This window comes from Crocuta crocuta, unplaced genomic scaffold (assembly GCF_008692635.1).
Source record: "Crocuta crocuta isolate KB4526 unplaced genomic scaffold, BGI_CrCroc_1.0 scaffold233, whole genome shotgun sequence".
NCBI classification, from domain to species: domain Eukaryota; kingdom Metazoa; phylum Chordata; class Mammalia; order Carnivora; family Hyaenidae; genus Crocuta; species Crocuta crocuta.
The window spans coordinates 5,677,779-5,702,544 of NW_027529526.1; the positions used below are offsets into that span (position 1 = coordinate 5,677,779).

A 24,766-nucleotide genomic window follows, 5' to 3' on the forward strand; every position below is an offset into this window, starting at 1 on the left:
CTTTGTATTCATAGTATTTTGATCAAGGGTCCAAAACAAATTTTTTTAATGATAATTGGCCAGAAAAGCTCTGCTGGGAAGAGGCTGCATAGGGGAACGTGGGACCTCAAATGGGCAAAACCGAAGGTGCGATGGCTGATTGTAGCTGTAACAATTAGGTTTTTGGAGATAGGTAAAATCGTTTAAAATAGTGAGTGTCAGTCTCCCTTTGTGCATTAAAAGTTAATTTCTTGGGTGCTCAGAGAGGATCATGAGAACGGACCATTAGGAGACAAAGCGCGACCTTGATGTTGCAGTAAACCCTGCCTAACAGAGACAGATTCAGACTCCTGGAGAGGGGACGTTAAGAACTGAAATGGACCTTCATAGAATTTAGTGTTGCTTATTAGAAGAACTGAAGCGACTTTCCCAAATAGTAATCAGTTACTTTCCCTGTTTAGTAGTGGGTGAGCTAGAAAATGGCTTCCAGCTCCCAGTCTGGTGCTCTTTCCCGTTGGACCACACAGTCCTATAAAATGGGTTTCCTCTTTCTGAGCACCTCCTCCCTTGGCTGTTGTTGCAGTTCCTGGAAGAAGAAACAATTTCTAAGTAGCGTTTAAAAGACCACAGCGTTTAATTCAGCGCTTAGCTTGCGCGGAAAGCTTTACGTTTCTCCAGTACCCTATGGGGCCTGAAACAACCGTGGACTACAGGAAGAAAGTTGCTTCGTACTTGCAGAGCGCAAGCGCAGGACGGAGGAGGCATGTCCTCTCTGCGTTGCCGTAGGCGCTAGGTGGCTTGGCCTCGTCACCCCACCCCCTTCCACGTCAGCCGAGGACTGTGCGGAGCGGCGGCGGCTGCTGCGGGTTGGAGCCGGAGTCGACGGTCCCACCGTTGCCCTAGCTGCCGCCCCTTGGAGCCAGGTAGCAGGGCACAAAGCCCCCAATCTCGGAGGCGGTTGGGCTGGGCTGAGTCGGAGGAACTGGCTCTCCAGCGGGAAGATGCGGAAGGGGAGTGACTAGGCCGCTCGCGTCCGGGCCTGGCCAAGTGGAACAGGGGGCTGGGAAGCTCTGGGCCAAACGCCCCTTCTCGTCCTTGCGTACTGGCCAGGGGTCTCATCCCTCCCCGGACTCCGGGACTCCCCGTTCCAGGCCGAGGGGCTGCTTTGCTGGAGGAAGAGAACGGGGTGGGGGTGCAGCGCACCCACTGACCCGTGGACACGCAGTCGCGTCCACCCATGAACGCGATGAACTGTTGTTTTAAGGTTTTTAACTGAGTATTTGTGTGTAGGGTCTCTTAACTTAAGCAGTTCAGATAGTATGTTATGTTCAAAAAATCATTGTTCTGTTAAATGTTCGGCCGAGGCTGGGTGACTGTCACTGTATTGTGGGCCTTAGTGTTGCGGTACAGCATTCTCAAGCTCTGGGCGGGGTTGTGGGGTGGGAGGTAATATACTTTAGACCGGGGCAGACAAGCGTTTTTTAATTATGTTAGGCATTTTTATGGGACAACGTATAAATTGACTAATACTTTAAAACTCACTAGGCAAACGGAATTAACTTTAGACAGTAAGGATCGCAATAGTTACTGGTTGTGTTTCTGGTTTTTTACTTGTAATGATAGCCTTGTATTTCTTTTTCTAGATTTTCTGGGATCTAACATCCTTAAATCTTGTGTCGAGGTTTGATTATATCTCGAAACCATGACGGCTGCCGAGAACGTGTGCTATACGTTAATTAACGTGCCCATGGATTCAGAACCACCGTCTGAAATTAGCTTAAAAAATGATCTAGGTAAAGTCTGATAATATTTTGAAAATTAAATGGAGAAAAAAAGAAAATAAAAAGCTCATTTTCATTTTAAGTTTCTTTGTAATTAGAAATACTTTTGCCTAAATACTGTTTTCTATGATCTCTTTAATAGACCTGTGGTCTCATTAAAAATGGAAACTTGTTACATTTAGGCTTGCAATATTGGGTTTTTGAAATAACATCTCAATTTCTCTTAGTAAAGCTACAGAAATGTAATAGTTTAGTTGTTAGATATTCCTCAAAATAACATAACGGGTTAGGTAGTTTAATACATTATGCTGATGTATAGCTGACAGTTCTCTGTAGGTAACAGGTTAAGAATGTGTATTTGAATGTCTTTGTTTTTTTGTGCACTTCTTATTACTTAGCTTGTAAAACCAAAAGAACTTTGTTCTTTGGGTTCTCCACCTGTTGAACAAATGAAGTCAACCCTGGAATACACATGTATTTTCCAGAAAGGTTTAAGCTTTTTTAAAGCATATATACAAAAAAAAGTGGATTTTAAAAATGTATATTGTCTTCTTTCTGTGAGTGATTTTGTCAAAAAGATTTTTTAAAGCAATGCACATTCCAAAATAACAATTCTTGTTTCATTAAACTACTACAAATAAGTTTAACCTACACTGATAGCTAATCAAAGAGTAGAGTGAGAATTATGCTTCAGATCTTGGAAGTATCTTTTAGAAGATAATTTGCAGTTTGAAAGGAGACAATATTTTACTTGCCTCATGCCACCTCTTGATCAGCAGTAATGGAATACCTCCTGATTTTAGGCTACTTAATATGAAGTTTCTATCGAGATTTATGTTTAGAGAAGGAAAAAGAAACTCTCCTTTATGGCGTTTAACCCCATACTTTTATATACAAAAGCTACATACAGTTTCTTTTTTTCACGTTTATGGAAGATAATAGAATGAAATGCAAATTAATAAATTTTCATTACTATCTTTTAATTTTTTTAATATTTATTTATTTTTATTTATTAAAAAAATTTTTTTTCAATGTTTATTTACTTTTGAGACTGAGAGAGACAGAGTGAGAATGGGAGAGGGGCAGGGAGAGAGCGAGACACAGAACTGAAGCAGGCTCCAGGCTCTGAGCTGGCTGTCAGCAGAGCCCGACATGGAGTTCGAACCCACGAACCGTGAGATCCTGACCTGAGCTGAAGTCGGACACCCAGCCGACTTGGCCACCCAGGCACCCCAATTTTTAAGAAAGAGAATGCGAACAGGGAACAAGCAGAGAGAGAGGGAGACAATCTGAAGCAGGCCCCAGGCTCTGAGCTGTCAGTGCAGACAGAGCCTGATGCAGGGCTGGAACTCACAGACTGCAAGATAATGACTTGAGCCAAAGTCGGACACTTTACCGACTGAGCTACCCAGGCACCCCACTATTTTTTCTTATAATAAAAGTTTTCACTTTTAGACCCTAAGATACTAATTACAGCTGAGAAAATAAAGAGCAAAATCTGTCCTTAATTGTAACACCTTTTTCTTAATTGCAGCTGCCTTAATTACCCTCCCTTTCCAAGAAAGAAATGGTCTCAAATCTCAAATTTTGTATGTGTGTGTATGTATTATTTATTAAAAATTAAGAAAAAAATTTTTTGTTGTTCTTGAGAAACAGAAACAGCATGTAGGAGGGAGGGACAGAGCTAGAGAGGGACACCGAATCCGAAGCAGGCTCCAGGCTCTGAGCTAGCTGTCGGCACAGAGCCTTAGGCGGGACTCAACCCCACGAACCATGAGATTGTGACCTGAGCCAAAGTCGGACACTTAACCGACTGAGCCACCCAGGCTCCCCTAAAAAATTTTTTTTAACATTCATTTATTTTTGAGAGACAGAGCATGAGAGGGGGAGGGGTAGAGTGAGAGAGGGAGACACAGAATCTGAAGCAGGCTCTAGGCTCTGAGCTGTCAGCACTGAGCCTGACGCAGGGCTTGAAATCACAAGCTGTGAGATCATGACCTGAGCCAAAGTCGGACACCTAACCAACTGAGCCACCCAGGTGCCCCATATACACACACACACACACACATTTTAATGTTTACTTATTTATTTTGAGAGAGAGAAGAAGCCAGAATCCCAAGCAGGCTTCTCAGTGTAGAGCCCATTGTGGGGTTCAAACCCACAAACCATGAGATCATAGCCTGAGCAGAAACCAAGAGTTGATCACTTAACTGACTGAGCCACCCAGCTACCCCTTATGTATATGTGTATTTTTTACATTATCTCAAAAGAGTTGAGATGAAAAAAAATTTAGAAATAGTTTCTAGTTAGAGTAACAAATACTTTTTGTGTGATGATATATTGAGTTACTTTATATTTTTATTAGTCACTGGGTATGAGTTATGACTTTATGTTATCTGGAGTAGGAAGTTCTTGGTTTATTTTGGTGAATTGAATTAATAGTTGAAGTTTTCTATATTTTAGTAGTGTTCATAGAGGAAAAGGAGTTCTGAAAATTTTGAAGATGTAGGAAAAAAAGCATCCTTTACCTCACTTTGAATTGTTGGAATAAATGGAAATTGGGGTTAAGGGGACTTGAAATAGCAATGATTATAGATTTTTTTTTACAGGTTTTCTATTTAGTAACCAGTTAAAATTTCTGCTAAACTTTTAGGATTTGCTAATGTGGGAAAAGTAGTAAAAAAAAAAAAAAACTGGAACAAAAGAAGACATCAGCATTATAATACAGTTTTATGCCTTTTGGACTTTGTGTCCTTTATGTTATCAAACAGATTAGGGGAAAAATTTTTTTTTTTTTTTTTTATTCAGTAAGCTTCCGGACAGAGATAAAACCTGTTTACGCTTGCAAACCCAACTTTAGCTACTTAAAACTTAGCCCAATCTGTCATCTTATCATAGTTTTTGCTATCAGCTACTGTCACCTCTCCTGATGCTTTGTTTTTGTCATCCTCACAGAGTTTGCATAGATTGATACTTCATTATTTTTCAGTTGTTTGTTTCTCGACTTGATGTGACATGTACCAGTTTTTTCATATGTGGCAGGAGATGTAATACTCTGAAGCAGGGAGAGATGCATGAGAAGTTGGTCTGTTTTAAACAAAATTTTGTTTTGTTTTGTTTGTTTTAAACAAAATTGTTGATACTTGTGGGATAAATTTGGCAAGAACCTTTAGTGTGGCTTAGTCCAAATACTTGAGGATATTCTCTATTTTGTAACGTGAAAATATCACATCAAGGTAGGAATAGAAAAATAGCCTCTGAGGGCCAGAAAGAAATTTCGATTTACCTGCTATAATTCTTCCAAAGCTTACATCCTTTCTGTAACTCTACCAGCTGGTCATTCACAGTCTCTTGTCTCTTTGGCAACCACATGGGACTCTTTATTTGATAGCCACTGAGCTCTATCTGTTGGAACTATATTTCTAGTTTCATTCTGGTCCTCATGATAACTCCTTGAGATTATTAAAAACTTGTCATCCCTCTTTGTTGCTCCCTCTCCTAGATAATTTATTTCTATAATCTAAATAGTTGTTGTGGTGTGCTTGCCTCTTACATTCCTGTCTTCAGATTTTGAATACGAAAGGTTTTTCCATAAATTCTTTAGTATGCAGTGATAATGATATGAAATTATAGATTATTTTGAATAAAGCAGTTTATAGTACAAGTTGTTTTAGGCTAAGCAACGACAATAAACTTATTTCTTAAACCTGTTATCCTTAATTCCAAATAGTGGCTTCTAGTACATTTTAATTTCTTTCCAGTTTTTTAGGTGATTTCTAAAGAAAGATTCTGAAGTTTTATGGTCTGTAGATATGTGATGGAATTTTGGAATTAATCTACTGTATTAGTTCCCAGCCTTTTTGAGTTTGAAGATCTAATGTTGAAAACAATGCCACTGATCCTCCTCCTCTTCCCCTCAAGATAGTGATTGTAACGTTGATTGATGAAATACACACTAACTGAAAGCCACTTTGAATTCAGAAGTACTTATCTTAACAACATCTATTTACACTTTGAAAAATAGCTGCATATGTGTTTGAGAAATGTACTGTTTGGTACACCTGTAGATTCATGGCCTGTGCATTAATTTCATAGGTTGGGGACCAGAGATCTAATCCAGTGCCTTCATGTTATATGTCATGAGGTTTGGGGATAAATGACATCTGTAAGTCATTCAGCTCATTTGTAGCAGAGATAGGTGGGGAAACCTTGTCACTCTCATTAGTGCCTTTATTACTGTTACTGCTGATAAAGTGAGAAAATGTTTTATTTTGTTAATCGTAAAATTATCTGAGGAATTTTCCTTTGAAATGTGTGGGTTTCTTTTTTCCTTTAATCAGAAAAAGGAGATGTGAAGTCAAAGACTGAAGCTTTGAAGAAAGTAATCATTATGATTCTGAATGGTGAAAAGCTTCCTGGACTTCTGATGACCATCATTCGTTTCGTGCTACCCCTTCAGGACCATACCATCAAAAAATTACTCCTCGTATTTTGGGAAATTGTTCCTAAAACAACTCCAGATGGAAGACTTTTACATGAAATGATCCTTGTATGTGATGCGTACAGAAAGGTAAACCAAACCATAGTTATTTCTGAATATTTCTTTGATTTTAATTGTAAAATTGGTGGAATGGACTTAGTTTTAATTTTTTTTTTAAAATGTTTTATTTATTTCTAGGAGAGAGAGAGACACAGCACGAGCAGGGGAGGGTCAGAGAGAGAGGGAGTGACAGACTCTGAAACAGGCTCCAGGCTCTGAGCTGGCAGTCAGCACAGAGCGTGACGCGGGGCTCGAACCCACGAACCGCGAGATCATGACCTAAGCGAAAGTCAGACACTTAACCGACTAAGCCACCCAGGCGCTCCAGTTTTAATTTTTAAAATTAGATCTTGCATGAGATAAAAGTTATTGATGTTTAGAACTGAAGTTGTAAGTTACTGTAAAAAGTTTTATTGTTACTTTTTTGAGACATTTTCTATACATTTTTATGTGTTCTTAATAAAAAAACAGTGACACATAGAATATGAGACATTGCTGTGATAAGTAAAACTTGATTTGACAGGGGCACCTAGGTGGCTCAGTTGGTTAAGTGTCCCACTCTTAATTTCGACTGAGGTCATGATCTCACAGTTCACATCTACTGTCAGTGTGGAGCCTCCTTGGGATCCTCTCTCCCACTGCTTCCCTTGCACATGTGCACAAAGCACTCTCACTCTCTCTCAAAAATAAGTAAATAAACTTTAGAAGAGAAAAATTGATTTGACAGGAGTCTAAAGGAAATTGTCTAGTAATCTAGGTCTGTTTCCTCAAACCCACTTTCTTATTTTTTCCCATAGGAAAATTTTGCTCTTAAAAATTGTGTGTTGTTTTGTAAAATGCTGGAACTCAACATTTCATATTTAAATTTTATCAGGATCTTCAGCATCCTAATGAATTTATTCGGGGATCTACTCTTCGTTTTCTTTGCAAATTGAAAGAAGCAGAATTGCTAGAACCTTTAATGCCAGCTATCCGTGCTTGTTTGGAGCATCGACACAGCTATGTTAGAAGAAATGCTGTTTTGGCCATCTATACTATCTATAGGTAAGTAAAGGTACTCCTGTGGCTTTGTTTTGTGAGGCTTGTTTTCTTTTAGACTAGAGGCTCCAAAGCAGTTACTTGCAAGTCATGTCTTTTACAGATACTGTTTGGTTTGGCATGAACAGTATTTTTTTCTTCATATCATTATGTTGTCAACATTGAAAAGATCTGACAACATTGGGTCCTGGTTTCTGTATGACAATATGCTGAAATTGAATGACAGTAGCCCCCTTTAAATAAGTTGTACACTCTCCAGTTTACAGTGCCTATCATGCTCAACTGTAGTATCTTCAGTGCATTTAATTAATTAACTGGTTTAGACCCTGTAGGTTTTGAGTTTTTTGACCTTGTTGTTGAATTTTCTTTATATGGAATGTGGGTCTTGTCTTTTTACCCTTAGAGGCATAAGAAGGGAACTTTTTAATGAGAAAGGTTGCAGTTCTCAACTGACTCCTGTTCTTGCAAAGCTGAAGATTTTGGACTTTAAAAATGATTCAGAGAATCAGTTAGATAAGGCTAGCATGCTTGGTTTTTACAATCACTGGTGTCAATCCATTTAGAAGTAGGATGTAATTTTTGTGAATATCTTTGTACTTTAAGAGTTGATTGTTTTATAATTTCATAGTTCTCTTATTACTATAAGATTTTTTTTTTTTAACCTGTTAGGGAAGTGGTATTCTGTTTAATAACGTAAAGTTCTTTCTAAGTTACCACACAGACTATACAAATACCAGAATTTAAACTAGATTGCACACACAGAAATTATAACATTTATAAGACAGTTAGAAATTTGAACACTCTATATGATGATATTAAGGAATTTTAGTTTAAAGGATGATAATGGTATTATGATTAGTTTTTTAAAAAGAAACCTTAATATGCTGATATATTTACAGAAAAAATGAAAAGTGGTCTGAGATTTGCTTCAAAATAATATGGTGGGAGAAGCGGGCAGAGGTATAAGTGAAACAGAAATGACTATAAATTAACAGTTGTTGAAGTTAGGTTTTTAAGCTAGTATTCATTATTCTGTATACTGCAAGTACTTAAAAATTTCCAGAATAGAAAGTTAGTAAGTACATAAATATAGTGCATGATTAGTAAAATTTAAGGGACTCTTTTTTTTTTTCTGATAATTTTTAAGTTTATTTACTTATTTTGAGAGAGAGTGTGAATGAGCAGGTAGGGCAGGGGTAGCAAGACAGAGAAAATCCCAAGCAGGCTTCACCCTGTCAACACAGAGTCTGACACAGGACTCAAACTCATGAACCATGAGATTGTGCCTTGGGCTGAAGTCAAAAGTTGGATGATTTACCAACTGAGCTACTCAGACACCCTTCTGATAATTCTTAATAAAGAATCTTTTAGTACCTTGAGATGGTCATTATGAGCATTAATATTGTATTCCTAAAATTTATGAAAGACAATTCTTAGAGATATTCAGGTGATAGGTAGTATGTGGAATAAGTCAGCTTTTTCTTTATTGAACTAGAAAACATATAATTTGTAATTTAATAGATGAAGATGTAGGTTTGTGATTCCTACCCACAATTTTAATTGATTTAAAGTTTCAAAAGGCAGGCATCTGGGTGGCTCGGTTAAGTGTCTGACTCTTGATCTTGGCTCAGGTCATGATCTCACTTCATGATATCAAGCTCCATGCTGACAGTGTGGACCCTACTTGGGATTCTCTCTCCCTCTCTCTGCTCCTTCCCCACTCAAGTTTCTCTCTCTCTCTCAAAATAAATAAACTTTAAAAAAAAAAAAAAACTTTAAAAAAAAGTTTCAGAAAGCAAGACAATTGATAGTGTTATAAAGCTTGTTAAAGATTAAGTTTGGGGTACCTGGGTGGCTCAGTAGGTTAAGCATCCAACTTTGGCTCAGTCATGATCTCATGGTTCGTGGAGCCTGGAGCCTGTTTCAGATTCTGTCTTCCTCTGTCTCTGATCCTCCCCTGCTCATGCTGTCTCTCTCTCTCAGAAATAAATAAAACATTTTAAAAAATTGATAAAGATTAAGTTTAAGTTACTAAAATAACAGGTTTTTATTAAATATGAATATTACCTGTTTTATTTCAAGGAATTTTGAACATCTTATACCTGATGCTCCTGAACTGATCCATGATTTTCTCGTGAATGAGAAGGATGCAAGTTGCAAAAGGAATGCATTTATGATGCTAATTCATGCAGATCAGGTGAAGTACTTTTTAAAAATACTTGTGTCTATAATTCAGTGAGAATTAAAAGTACTACATAGGCCTAATCAAAGTTTTAGTCAGTAATTTTGTTTATAGTACAAGTGTTTGTATATTTTGGGGTTTTTTTAGATTTTTGAACTTGATTTGTATAAAATAATTTTNATACATACACACACTTTTTTTTAAATAAGCATTTGAGAGATATTTAATAAAAGCCACTTGCCAGTTTTTCCAGATTGAAATTGTTATGGCCCTATTTTGTGACAGTCTATTTTGGGGCTCTGAACCTGTTTTTCCTTCTGTTGGTATACCTCTAAAATGGTTTAAGAGCAAAGAGTAGTAGCTTCGTATTAAGGTTTGCCCGGAGTCTGAAAGAAGTGTGGCCTTCAGTGTAGATGTGTATCCTTATTAGGCTCTTCCAATTTCATAAGTTGGTGTCAACTCTGCATTCAGCTCTGCTGGTGGCTTAGCAGTGACTGTCCATACTTTGGTGGCATCTGATCTTGGAATTTTTGCTATCCAGTATTACCAAAATGTGGAAAATAATATGCAGGAAGACTGAAAGATAAAGAATCTATCCATTTCTCTGAAATCTAGATGCTGTCATTTTATCTTCATGAACAAGATTGTAAGAAAGCTGCTTATTTGGGCCAGAATATTTTGTCTTCTTGTAGAGTTGGTTTTATTGACCTGTATATTTGGTGTTACGCTCTTTACCTACATGGGGGGACATAATCAGAAAAAGTTCAGTAAAATTTCCTGATACTTTCGCTGTAGAGATATTGTTGAGGTCACAGCATTCAGTTTATGAGAATCAATGAAATTTTTCTTTTAGGTCTTAGAAATAGAAGTAACCATGCACCTAAATAACTGGTTTATTTTGATTGTATGGGTACTCTGAGTCACGTAACACATAGTGTTTTTCTCCTCCATTTAGCTGCTAGAAAATTCAGACCCCAGATTTGTGGCCCATTTCTAGAAAGTGTATTTTTCTTAGATTTATGTGTTAACGTTTTTTTCCCCTTTATTTAATTTTTCTTTCCCCTGCTTGCCTCATTTGTTTTATATTCAGTTGTGTATGTTTAAGATTGTATCAAGTAAGTTCTTTTATTGAATGAAGTGGAATTTGATAGATATATTTTTATTTTGTTAGGATCGAGCTTTGGATTACCTAAGTACTTGCATTGATCAAGTTCAGACATTTGGAGACATTCTTCAACTGGTTATTGTTGAACTAATTTATAAGGTAAGACTGATCTATAATGGGTAAAATAAACTCCTAAAATAAACTTCAGCAGTTTAAGACAAGGTTAAATCCTCTCTTACTGGAATGCTGCTTAATTGCTGGGATAACGTTTTAATAGTAGAAATATTTTATAGCATAGCCTATGAAAGACTTTTTTTGTTTCTTTTTTCCATTGGTTTATTTTGTTTTCCCAGCACTTCCTGTTTTCCTAAACTTCTGTAAAGAATTCTATTAAAAACTCATGGCTTGACTCAATACAGCTGCAGAGAAATCATTGTGCACTATTCCATACCTGAATAGATTATGAATCAGGCTTTGGAATAAAATTCAAGATCTTTACTTGAGTACATACCAGACTACTTTGAAAATCTAAAAACAAACCGAAAAAGATTAAAATATTTTCCATGTTCCTTGTTTGTAAAAGAGAATAGAGAGACTTTAAATATGTAAATATGACATTGTAGGCCATTGACAAACAGGGAGTCTAAAGCTAGGTAAGAGATTTGGGTTTTAAAATGAAGTGCTTTATTGGCAACATTTAAATTTGTTGTAGCCTTTGAAAGAATTGATTGCATCTTAATGTTCTGATAAAAGATGTAATATCCAGTTTTGCTATTGATATCATTGGAGGAGGACAAGAAAAATACACATCAGGAATGACTTCACTAAATAGGATGACACTGACAAAGTACCTACAGCAGACACTGCTGGTTACAGCTGTCTTTGATTCTGAAAGAAAAGGCCCCTTTCAATACAGGGTGCCAGTCATTTGGAATTGGCATTTAAGATGAAACCAGACTGTAAATATATACAGTAAAACTGGTTTGGGAACATAATTAATTCCGGAAACATGCTTGTAATCCAAAGCACTTGTATATCAAAGTGAATTTCTCCATAAAAAATAATGGAAACTCAGATGGTTCATTCCACAACCCAAAAATATTTACGTAAAAATGATTACAGTACATAATACAAAGTAATAAAGAAAATACAAAATATAAAGAAAAATAAATTAACCTGCACTTACCTTTGAAAATCTTCACGGCGGGTGTCAGGGAGACAAGAGAGGAGAGTTATTGTGAAGGACAACTTTCACCATCACTAACAGAATCACTGCTACCTTTTGGCTCCATGAAATCTTTTTCTTTTCATGTAACTTTAACCAGGAACCTATCCATGACACTTGCTTTTGCCTCCTTTTGAGGATTTTATGGAAATGTGACATTATATTATCGTTAAGCAGATTCATGCTCACACTGCTACAGCCTTATTTGGGTGGTGCTTTTCTACAAAGTTTTGCACTATTTCCCACATTTTACACATCTCCCTAATGTCTTTTGAAGTGAGGGATTCCTCCACCTTTTTCTCTTCCTCTTCTCAGAGGAGATGCAGACATAGCCTTCTTATAAAATCTTGCAGGTTCAGCTACTTGTATACCTCATTGGTACTTCTCAGTGATTTCCCTCTTAACTTACACCATAATCGTCATCTTCTTATCGTCTTTCTCTTCAACCTTTTTCTGCATGAAGCCATTGTATATGCTCGCCTGGATGTTGACTACAGTATTAATAAACAGTTGTCATATACTGTATTTAATGTAACTGGGAATAAGGCAGCAGAGGAAAGAGTCTGTATCTGCAGGCAGGCTGGCCTAGAATGAAGCAAAGCATTCCTAAGCTTACTCTTGTATGGAAAAGCAAAGGACTGTCCGTAGGTGTTTTGAAGTGACAAAAAAATAACACTAGTGCCTGTTGTGGGCACCTTCCAGCATTCTGAAAAATCACTGATTCCTGCCAAACACCACAGCCTAGGATGCATCCGAGCATGGAAGACAATCACAATCCGTCCATTAAGAGAGAAAGAAGAAAGATTGGCTCAGTTATGATCATGTGACTTTTGGCATTCTGTACTACTCGTATTGCAAGACATCACTTGTTTATCAACTTAAAAATTATTAGAAATGTTTCCTTATCTTGCAGAACACTTGCAGAACGAGTTACTTGGAATTCAGGGTTTTACTATAGTTCTGTGTAATTCATTTTATGGGTTAGAGATGCCACTGAGGTTCTCAAAAATCGGGACTATCTGTTATTCAGAGACTTCTTTGTCTAACAGAATCCAGTTTATAGCAAGAGGGAATAGTGTTTGAGTCATGCCTGAATAGGAGAGATTTGACTGTACATATTTTAGGAAAATCTGACAGAAATACCAACATCAAAAAAAAGAGTAAGCAATATTTGCTTCATAAGTAAAGGTATTATAATATATTGAGGACAGCATAGAAAATTAGTTGTCTCCACAGAATGAAATATAGTTCCAAATAATAAGTAATAGTACTAAAAAAAGGGAGTTATCATTCTTTAAGAACAGAGATTTTCCTTTTATTAGATATTGAGATAACAATCATGTTTTCCTTTTTGACATTACATCCAGAATAAAAATTTAGGATCAAATTTAATATCACAGTACCCATATTAGTGCACTTGGTTAATGAGTTTATCCTTGATTTTGTTACTTTACATTTTCTTTTTCTATTTCATTTGTGTATAGTATGCGTATCTTTTATTATAAACCATTTGAAAACCTTTTGTGAAAGAGAGTATTTACGAATGAATGAATAATTGAATGAGTAGCTATAACAATTACCCGAATTAAAACCTATTTCCTTCTGAAATTACTAGTCACAGTGTCTCATCTCATGTTGGGTGACATCCTTAGATGCCCCTAAAAAGACTATGTTTAGCCTTCAAATTATAAGAACTAGCATCCCATGAGCTGACACCTGTAAAAAATCTGTTTGAAAGCAAGTATCCTTGAAGTCCATTGAAACCTAAATGTTTTCTTCTCCAGGTCTGTCACGCTAATCCATCAGAAAGGGCTCGTTTCATTCGCTGCATCTATAACTTACTACAGTCATCTAGCCCTGCTGTAAAATATGAAGCCGCTGGAACCTTAGTGACACTTTCTAGTGCACCCACCGCAATCAAGGTACTGCTTATTTCTTCTGGTGCCGGTTAGTGATACATATACTGTCTCAGCACTAATGATTTAGTGGCATTGCCATTTTCTCTGTGATTACCTGGCACAGAGACAACAATTTATACATTTTGTGAACTTACTGGATGCCTTACATACTCCAATGTTTTTTTTCTTCCTTCCTGCTTTCATATATATATGTGGGGAGAAAGACAGAGAATACTAATATTTCTAGTTTCTAGAGAATGATACTGGTATTTTAAGATCACTCTCCATACTTTAATTACATTAAAACCTAGATCTGGGAAAATGAATTTTGGATACTACATGATGGATCCTAAAAAGATTACAGTACTTATTTTAAATAATGGAATATTAGCTTACTCTTTAATTTACTGTATCAAGACTGCATGACAAACCTCTAGTATATTCAGAGAATGAATTGTTCTATAAAACCAGCTTGTATACATAGGAGACTTGATTGCTTTGCCCACCAGTACTTAGAAAAAAATTTTCTAACTCTTTATTTGAAATAATTTTAGACTTACAGAACAACAAAACAACAGAAGTTGTAAAAGTAGGACAAAGTTCACCCTTCACCAGCTTCCCATAATGTTCATGTCTTATATAGCAATTGTATAATTGTCAAAATTAAGAAATTCCCATTGCAACAATATTGTTAACTATAGGCTTTATTTGAATTCCACCAGTTTCCCCACAAATGTCCTTTCTTGGGGGCCAGGATTCAATCCTGAATCCCATATTACATTTAGTTGTCATGTGTTAGTCTCCTCTAATCAGTGACACTTTCTTAAGCCTTTCCTTGTTTTTCATGACCTTGACACTTGAAGAGTAGTGGCTCACTTTGTAAAATGTCTCTCAACTTGAGTTTGATGTTTTCTCACAGTTAGATTGAGGTTAGGTGTTTTGGGGGAGAATACTGTGGAAGTGATGTACCTTCCTCAGTATATTAGATCAAGAAGTACATTATTTAAAAATATTATTAGTGGTGTTAACCTTGATCAGTTAGTGAAGACGGTGTCTGCCAGATTTCTCCACTGTTGATTTATGATTTCTCCTTTTGTAATCAGTAAATAACACGAGGGGTGCCTGGGTGGCTTAGTCCGTTGAACATCCTACTTCTGCTCAGGTTATGATCTCACGGCTCATGAGTTCGAGCCCTGCGTTGGGCTCTGTGCTGACAGCTCAGAGCCTGGAGCCAACTTCAGATTCTGTGTCTCCATCTCTCTCTGCCCGCCCCTCCCTCCCTCCCTCTCTCTCTCTCTCAAAAATAAATAAGAAAACGTTAAAAGAAAAACTGTAGTCAGTAAATAACATAGAAAGATACTTTGAAATATCCTATTCCTGCTCAAACTTAAACCAACTAATTGTAGCATTTCTGTACAGCAATTTTTTTAATGTTGATTTTGAGAGAGAGAAATCACATGGGGGAGGGACAGAGAGAGAGGGAGAGAATCCCAAGCAGGCTCTACACTGCCAGCACAGAACCTGCTATGGGGCTTTAACCCGCGAACCATGAGATCTTGACCTGAACCACAGTAAATAGTTGGGCATTTAACTGACTGAGCCACCCAGGCACCCCTCTGTACAGCAGTTATTAATGTGATATTCTAATCCTGATTTTCTATTTTCCTCATTCTACATTTAATAATTGGAGTCCTGCAAGGAAGACCTGTGCTTTTTCCTCCCTCCCCCTTTCTTTCTCTCTACATGTCAGCATGGCTATTTCATTCTGTATATGTAGTCATTGTTATTTATTTTATCAATTATATTATTCCAGCTTTGGTTATTGGGAGCTTTTTCAGGTTTGCTCCTTTGTCCTCTGCTTTTAATGAGTCAGGGCCATCTTCATAGTCTTAATTTTTTTGTATTGTAATGCAGGTGTGTTAGACTTTGCACCTAAACTAAAAGGTACTCAATAGCTGTATCTTAGGGGATACTCTGCTTTTTTCTGCCTTGTTCCTTGGTTTCAACTCTTAATTTTTGACTGTTAATATTTCTGTCTATAGCAGCCCCTTTTCATGCCTTTAATTTGTGATGCTTCTTAACTTTATTAAACTTGAGAATAATGAGATTTGTTAGAATTTAGGAAATAGAGGAACACATTCCTTTGGGGAAAATGCGTAAAGTTTTAGTGCAGTTCTAGTGAGTATATTTTGGCTTCTTGGGGGCTTATTTCCCTTATCTTCAGATTCTATGTTTAAGATGGATGTGTTCTTAAAATTTGTTTTCTTTTATATAGGCTGCTGCTCAGTGCTACATTGATTTAATTATTAAGGAGAGTGACAATAACGTAAAGCTCATAGTTCTGGATCGATTGATAGAATTAAAAGAGCATCCTGCTCATGAACGAGTACTACAGGTAAACATTATCTGAAAGAAAGAAATCCTAGATAAAATCTTCTTCAAATTGAGATAATACTTAAGCCTTGCTATCTTGGTTAACTTAAATTCTTGGCAACTGGGCACTTTGAAGTTTGGTCAACTAGGATGTAACTTTTGAATCACCATAGCCTTTGGGGTTTTGTTTTTGTCATAAAAATAATTTCTGAAATGAATTAATATGTTATATGCATTCTATTTGTACTGCATTGGGTATTCTTAGTAATAGGAATACATTTATTTTCATTTGAATATTTATAGTTTTTGAAAAATAATCATGCCAATTGATTGAGAATAAAAAATAATTGAATTGGGGCACATGGGTGGCTCAGTCGGTTGAGCATCTGACTCTTAATTTTGGCTCAGGTCATGATCTCACAGGCTCATGGGTTTGAGCCCTACATTGGGCTCTGTGCTGACACTGTGAAGCCTGCTTGGGATTCTCTCTCTGCCCTTCCCTTGTGCCTGCATGTGCTCTCTCTCTCTCTGAAAATAAATAAACTTAAAAAAAATAAATTCTATGGAATTATCAGCATACCTCTTTAATCTGTAAGAATAATAATTGTGATACAAATAAACCCCCATGACAGCTAACTCCAGTGCTATTCTGGATCAGAGCAGCAACAAAAAATTTGCTAATACAGGACATTTTTGTGACAGTTGGAGAAATCTACATTATAGACTGTGTATTAGTTAATATCATTGTTCCCAGTGTTAAGTTCTCTGAATTTGACCATTGCACTGTGGTTATGTAAGAGCTTGTCCTTCTTTAGAAGTGTACACTACGATGTTTAGAAGTAGAGAGAGTGTAATAAAGTATATGCAGGAGAATGTTAACAACTTGTGAATGTAAGTGAAAGTTACACAGAAATTGATTTTTAGAACTTTTTTATCAGTGAAATTTTTTGTAAATAAAGTCTTTGAGAAGTAAAATCATGTCTAAATTAGTTTTGCTATATTTAAAATTTTTTTTAAGTTTATTTATTTTGAGAGAGCACACGTGAGTGCACAAGAAGGAAGGGCAGAGAGAGAAGGAAAGAGAGAATCTCAAGCATACTCCACACTGTCAGCATGGAGCCCGATGCCAGGCTCAGTCTCATGAACTGGGGCATCAAGATCTGAGCAGAAATCAAGAGTCAGATGCTTAACCAACTGAGCCTCCCAGGCACCCCTAGTTTTGTTATATTTTAAGATATTTTTCTGCCATAGGATTTTTTAAAGTATGTGCCTTTAAAACATTACATTTTTTTGCAGAGCAAAAATAACCTTATCACACTTAATGAAATGATTATAATTTCTTATTACCCAGTGCCAACTTCAAAGTCACATTTTCCCAGATGTTCCTGAAATGCACTTTTGTTTGGCTTGTTCCTGACCATATGGCTTACTGGTTATGTCCTTTATGTGTTAGTTGGAGCAGTATTTTTTTTTTCATGATGTGGGCTTGTTGAAGGGACCAGACCAATTGTTCTGTAAGATGCTCTTCCTTATGGGTTTGTCTGATGACTTTCCAGTTGTGTCGTTCAGTTTGTTTCTCTGGCTCCTGTATTTCCTATAAACTGTATGTTTGATCTAAAGCTTGATAGAGTCAGAGTAAATGTAGTTTGCATCATATGTGATATTATATACTTCATATTGTATTACATCACGACCCCCCAGTACCTGATTCTTCTACCACCAGTGGTTTTATTATTGATTAAAGAATTAAAATGGTGATAGATACCCATTCTGTGGTTAAGATTTTTCTTCTCTTAATAATTGTATTAATTCTAGATTTTTTGTTCTTTCTCAGGATCTGGTTATGGACATCCTGAGAGTATTGAGCACACCAGACTTAGAAGTACGCAAGAAAACTCTGCAATTAGCACTGGATCTTGTCTCTTCTAGGAATGTTGAAGAGGTAAAACAAAACTCTGAAAGAAAGCACTGTTGTAAGCTGTCAGACCAAACATGGTATAATTCTCACTTACTATTATTTTCTTCTCCAGCTGGTTATTGTTCTGAAGAAGGAAGTGATTAAAACAAATAATGTGTCTGAGCATGAAGATACTGACAAATACAGACAACTCCTTGTGAGGACATTGCATTCTTGTTCTGTCCGATTTCCAGATATGGCTGCAAATGTTATTCCTGTGGTATGTAATTCCAGTGACTTGACTTTTGAAATCCTCTAAAAGAATAAAAAGGATATTATATAGCAGTTAAACTCTGGAACTGTCTAGTAGATTCACTAAATCTTGTGGTCAAACAGGCTCTTTGTGTTCACTGTTGAGCTCAGAAATTAAGGACTCTGACTTCTTCCTCTTACATCTATGTCAAAAAAGTAAACAGGGAGTCTGAGTGGCTCAGTTGGTTAAGTGGCTGACTCTTGATTTTGTTTCAGGCCATGATCTCAGGGTTCATCATTTCAAGCCCTTCATTGAGTTCTGCACTGACAGTGTGGAGCCTGCTTGGGATTCTCTCTTTTTCTCAAAAATAAATAAACTTTTTTTTTTTTAAGTAAATACAGAAAAACATAGCGGCAAGAGTACTTTCCATGGATTATTATTATTGATGTTTGTTACAATTACCTGTGGTAAAATTATGCTGTGTATATGTGATTCAGTAGGGCAGATAAGTATTTCTCTCAAATAGTTTTATCTCTTTAAAAGTTGAAGGATTTAGGGGTGCCTAAGTGGGTCAGTTGGTTAAGTGTCCAACTTCAGCTCAGGTCATGATCTCATAGTTCATGAGTACAAACCCCATGTCAGGTTCTGGGCTAACAGCTCAGAGCCTGGAGCCTACTTTGCATTCTGTGTCTCCCTCTCTCTACCCCTCGCCTGCTCACACTCTGCCTCTCTCTGTCTCTCAAAAATAAATAAAACATTAAAAAAATTTTTTTTTAATTTGAAGGATTTAGGGGCACCTGGGTGGCTCAGTCGGTTAAGTGTCTAGCTCTTTGTTTCAGGTCGGGTCATGATCTCATGGTTTGTGGGTTTGAGCCCTGCATTGGGCTCCACACTGATGGTGCGAAATCTGCTTGGAATTCTCTCTCCCTCTCTCTCTTTCTGCCTCTCCCCTGCTTGCTCTACCTCTCAAAAAAAAAAAGTTGAAGGATTTAGTTATAGGAAAAATATACATACCTAGAATCTTTGGCTTCTATCCCTCTCAGGTAGATGAGGTATGTTACTGTAATTTGAAATTTTGTCTTTGAACTCCAAATTTCTTCTGAAATGATTTTGCTTTTAGTTACAACAGAGGTGTATCCAATTAACTTATTTTGAGTTGTGTATTTCCACCTTTTGTTTTATAATAAGTGAGGGTTTTTTTTTGTAGTAAACTTGACTGCACAAAAACCAGAAAAGACATTGTGACTTTGTTTACATAACAGTACTTGTCTTTCAACTTTAAAAAAAAATTTTTTTAAATGTTTTTTATTTCTGAGAGAGAGAGAGAAATAGAAAGACAGCGTGAGCAGGGGAGGGTCAGAGAGAGAGGGAGATACAGAACCTGAAACAGGCTCCAGGCTCTGAGCTAGCTGTCAGCACAGAGCTCGATGCTGGGCTTAAACCCACGGACCATGAGATCATGACCTGAGCCGAAGTCAGACGCTTAACCAACTGAGCCATCCAGGCGCCCCTTGTCTTTCAACTTAAATTTTGTTACATGTTTGAAAGTTATTAATTATATTTCTTGTGAATTTGTTTACTTCTTAAAACTTAGATAATTTTCTTTCTGAAAATTCTATAACTTACCCTATATTTCTTTTTTTTCCTTTTAGTTAATGGAATTTCTCAGTGACAATAATGAAGCAGCAGCTGCTGATGTCTTGGAGTTTGTTCGTGAGGCCATTCAGCGCTTTGATAACCTGAGAATGCTTATTGTTGAGAAGATGCTTGAAGTCTTTCATGCTATTAAATCCGTCAAGTAGGTTTAAAGTCTGTTTAACTGTAAGGTCAAGCAAGCATTTTACCAGTTTCTTTTTTTAAAGGATCAGTTGATAGAAAATAGAAGGGGGAAGAAATGAATCAAAACACTAAAATTAACATAGGTATCACAATAAACATCGCGACCCCCACCCTCTGTAAATCTGTAGTCTATGGGCAAAATTTGTTTTTGTAGGTATGATTTACCTAGATTTCTCTACCCATATTTCCTCTAAAATGTAGTGAATCCTAAAGTGACTAAGGAACATATTTTAAAGGGTATCACTTTTTGGATATCAATATTTATCTCCCCCAGTAGCATTTATTAAAGTGAGGGATTGAAACTGCAGCCCAAATCTGACATCATGCATTTCCCTTAAAATAGCCTTTACTAATGAGAAAGGACTGTTGCATTCAAATTTTGCTTCATTGAATGCATCTGATAGGTGGTGTATAATACCATTTGTATTATGTCTGCCTGGATAGAAAAGAAAGGACCATTGGAAAATTGTTTTTATGATATGACAGTGTATTGATATTTATGGAGGTGAGAAGGATTTGCTTCCTTTGTGAGAAAAAAAAGTATACCTAAGTTTTGCCTTCAATGGCCATCATCTCTTAGAGCTTTAGTTTCTAAAATTTTGTTCTGAATAAATTTAATGAAAATCTTAGGGAAAAGGTAACTGAAGATATTATTCAGTTTCACATTAAGAAATTTTTTTTTTTTAATGTTTTCTTTCTTTCTGAGAGAGAGAGACAACGTGAAAGGGGAGGGTCAAAGAGAGAGGGAGACACAGAATCTGAAACAGGCTCCAGGCTCTGAGCTGTCAGCACAAAGCCTGATGCGGGGCTCAAACCCACAAACTGTGAGATCAAGACCTGAGCCGAAGTCGGCCGCCCAACTGACAGCCACCCAGGCGCCCCATCTATTCAGTTTAACATTTTAAACTAGAGAATTGTTAGTTTTACTATGGTTTTTGAGGTTTTTTTATTACCAATCCTTTGCACTCCTTCCTTGTAGATGGTTCTTGTTTAGCATCTTGCCTGTTCTTTTCAGTGCAATAAAAAATGAATTACTTTTTATATCAAAATAATATACTTTTTATAGTAGTAAGTGATTAAAATAAAATTACCTTAATTCTGTCATAAATGGAGGAGAACACCTTTCTGGGAAACATGGTGTTTTATTTTTACTAACGAGTTTACCAGTTTTAGAATATTTGTAATAATAATGGATGAGAACTCTTATTTTCTTATTAATCCTTGTGATTTCTGGAGAAATGCAAGGAAACTTAGTGTCTTTATTATATTCTTTTTTAAAATTTCATCCATAGCCCCTTGGAACTGCAGAACCTTGTTGTTTTCCTTGAGCTTAAATTCACAGAAAACCATCTGCTTCAAGATTTATTGGGATTGTCAGTGTTTCAGAACTTGTGTTCTTCTCTTAGGATTTACCGAGGAGCATTATGGATCCTGGGAGAATACTGTAGTACCAAGGAAGACATTCAGAGTGTGATGACTGAAGTCCGCCGGTCCCTGGGGGAGGTATGTTTTACTTTATTTCTTTTTTTTTAATTTATTTTTTCTTTCATAGTTTATTATCAAGTTGGTTTCCATATAACACCCATTGCTCATCCCAACAAGTGCCCTCCTCCATGCCCACCACTCTCCTTCCCCCATCAGCGCTCAGTTTGATCTCAGTATTCAAGAGTCTCTCATGGTTTGCCTCCCTCCCTCCCCTCACTATTTTTCTCCTTCTTCTCCCCCATGGTCCTCAATTATGTTTCTCCTAATCCTTCCATAAGTGGAAGCATATGGTATCTGTCTTTCTCTGTCTGACTCATTTCGCTCAGCATAACACCCTCAGGTTCTATCCACGTTGCTACACATGGCCAGATTTCATTCTTTCTCATTGCCATGTAGTATTCCATCATATAGATAAACCACATCTTGATTCATTCGTCCATTGATGGACACTTTAGGCTCTTTCCATGATTTGGCTATTGTTGAGAGTGCTGCTATGAACAGTGGGGTACATGTGCTCCTGTGCATCGGCACTCCTGTATCCCTTGGGTAAATTCCTAGCAGAGCTATTGCTGGGTCATAGGGGAGTTCTACTGTTAATTTTTTGAGGAACCTCCACATTGTTTTCCAGAGGCACTGCACCAATTTACTTTCCCACCAACAGTGTAGGAGGGTGCCCATTTCTCACCAGCATCTAGAGTCTCCTGATTTGTTCATTTTAGCCACTCATCTAGAGTGAGTTCATTTTAGCCACTGTGACCAATGTGAGGTGGTATCTCAGTGTGGTTTGATTTGTATTTCCCTGATGATGAGGGACGCTGAGCATTGTTTCATGTGTCTGTTGGCCATATGGATATCCTCTTTGGAGAAGTGTCTGTTCATGTCTTCTGCCCATTTCTTCACTGGATTATTTGTTTCTTGGGTGTGGAGTTTGGTGAGTTCCTTATAGGTTTTGGATACTAGCCCTTTATCTGATATGTCATTTGCAACTATCTTTTCCCATTCCGTTGCTTGCCTATTAGTTTTATGGATTGTTTCCCTTGCTGTGCAGAAGCTTTTTATCTTGATGAGGTTCCAGTAGTTCATTTTTGCTCTTGATTCCCTTGCTTTTGGGGATGTGTCAGGTAAGAAGTTGCTGTGGTTGACATCAAGGAGGTTGTTTCCTGCTTTCTCCTCTAGGGTTTTGATAGTTTCCTATCTCACATTTAGGTCCTTTATCCATTTTGAGTTTATTTTTGTGTATGGTGTGAGACAGTGATCCAGTTTCATTCTTCTGCATGTTGCTATCCAGTTCTCCCAGCACCATCTGTTAAAGAGGCTGTCTTTTGTCCATTGGATACTCTTTCCCACTTTGTCAAAGATTAATTGGCTCTACATTTGTGGGTCCAATTCCAAGTTCTCTATTCTGTTCCATTGGTCTATGTGTCTGTTTTTGTGCCAGTACTATACTGTCTTAATGATTACAGCTTTGTAGTAGAGGCTAAAGTCTGAGATGGTGATACCTCCCATTTTGGTTTTCTTCTTCAGTATTACTTTGGCTGTTCGTGGTCTTTAAAGTGTTTCCGTACAAATTTTAGGATAGTTTGTTCTAGCTTTGAGAAGAATGCTGGTGCAATTTTCATTGGGATTGAATATGTAGATTCCTTTGGGTAGTAATGACATTGTAATAATATTTATTCTTCCCATCCATGAGCATGGAATGTTATTCCATTTCTTTGTGTGTTCTTCGATTTCCTTCATAAGTTTTCTATAGTTTTCATCATACAGATCTCCTATATCTTTGGTTAGGTTTATTCTTAGGTATTTTATGGTGTTTTGTGCAGTTGTGAATGGGATCAGTTTCTTGATTTCTCTTTCTGCTGCTTCATTATTGGTGTATAAAAATGCAACTGATTCCATCAACGAATGGACGAATNATGGAGGAGGGCACTTGTGGGGATGAGCACTGGGTGTTATATGGAAATCAACCTGACAAACTATTTGTAAGAAGAAAAATAAATAAAAATAAAAAACAAACAAAAAATGCAACCGATTTCTGTACGTTGATTTTGTACCCTGCAACTTTGCTCAATTCATGGATCAGTTCTAGTAGGCTTCTGCTGGAGTCTGTTGGGTTTTCTATGTAGAGTATCATGTCATCTGCGAAAAGTGAAAGTTTGACTTCTTCTTTGCCAATTCTGATGCCTTTTATTTCCTTTTGTTGTCTGATTGCTGATGCTNAATAAATCCATTTTCATTCATGATTTTGTCTCTTTGGGTGCTCTCTCTTTTCTTTTAGAGAAGCCTGGCTAGAGGTTTGTCGATTTTGTTTATTTTTTCCAAAAACCAACGCTTGGTTTCATTGATCTGTTCAACTGTTTTTTTAGATTCTTTATTGTTTATTTCTGCCCTGATTTTTATTATTTCTTTCTCTTCTTCTGCTGGGTTTGGGGTGCTCTTGTTGCTCTCCTTCTGGTTCCTTTAGGTGTGCTGTTAGAATTTGTATNTGTCTAAGTTGTCCAGTTTATTGGCATATAATTTTTCATAGTATTCTCTGATGAGTGCTTGTATTTCTGAGAGATTGGTTGTAATAAATCCATTTTCATTCATGATTTTGTCTCTTTGGGTGCTCTCTCTTTTCTTTTAGAGAAGCCTGGCTAGAGGTTTGTCGATTTTGTTTATTTTTTCCAAAAACCAACGCTTGGTTTCATTGATCTGTTCAACTGTTTTTTTAGATTCTTTATTGTTTATTTCTGCCCTGATTTTTATTATTTCTTTCTCTTCTTCTGCTGGGTTTGGGGTGCTCTTGTTGCTCTCCTTCTGGTTCCTTTAGGTGTGCTGTTAGAATTTGTATTTGTGCTTTTTCTAGTTTCTTGAAATATGCCCAGAGGGCAATGTACTTTCCTCTTAGGACTGCCTTTGCCACATCCCACACAAACCCGTGAGATCATAATCTGAGCCGAAGAAGTAGGACACTCAACTGACTGAGCCACCCAGGCGCCCCTGCATACTTGTATTTTCATTTTCATTTGTTTCCACATATTTTTAAATTTTTTCTCTAATTACCTGTATGGCCCATTCATTCATTAGTAGGGTGTTCTTTAGTCTCCATTTTTTGGAGGTTTTCCATACTTTTTCCTTTGATTGATTTCAGGTTTCATAGCATTGTGATCTGAAAGTGTGCATGGTATGATC

General features: G+C 36.9%; 1 protein-coding gene across 1 annotated transcript in view; it reads left to right on the plus strand.

The window, feature by feature from the left end:
- Positions 1 to 793: 793 nt before the first annotated feature.
- Positions 794 to 24,766, plus strand: part of COPB1 (coat protein complex I subunit beta 1) — a 41,568-nt gene continuing 17,595 nt past the window's right edge. The window contains exons 1-12 of the mRNA XM_077761153.1: positions 794 to 902; positions 1,623 to 1,772; positions 6,101 to 6,330; positions 7,175 to 7,344; positions 9,421 to 9,535; positions 10,692 to 10,784; positions 13,635 to 13,772; positions 16,024 to 16,143; positions 17,956 to 18,063; positions 18,152 to 18,298; positions 19,924 to 20,069; positions 21,517 to 21,613. Coding sequence (XP_077617279.1) covers positions 1,682 to 1,772; positions 6,101 to 6,330; positions 7,175 to 7,344; positions 9,421 to 9,535; positions 10,692 to 10,784; positions 13,635 to 13,772; positions 16,024 to 16,143; positions 17,956 to 18,063; positions 18,152 to 18,298; positions 19,924 to 20,069; positions 21,517 to 21,613 — 1,455 coding nt within the window. The 5' untranslated portion in view covers positions 794 to 902; positions 1,623 to 1,681. The remainder of the gene's footprint in view (positions 903 to 1,622; positions 1,773 to 6,100; positions 6,331 to 7,174; positions 7,345 to 9,420; positions 9,536 to 10,691; positions 10,785 to 13,634; positions 13,773 to 16,023; positions 16,144 to 17,955; positions 18,064 to 18,151; positions 18,299 to 19,923; positions 20,070 to 21,516; positions 21,614 to 24,766) is intronic.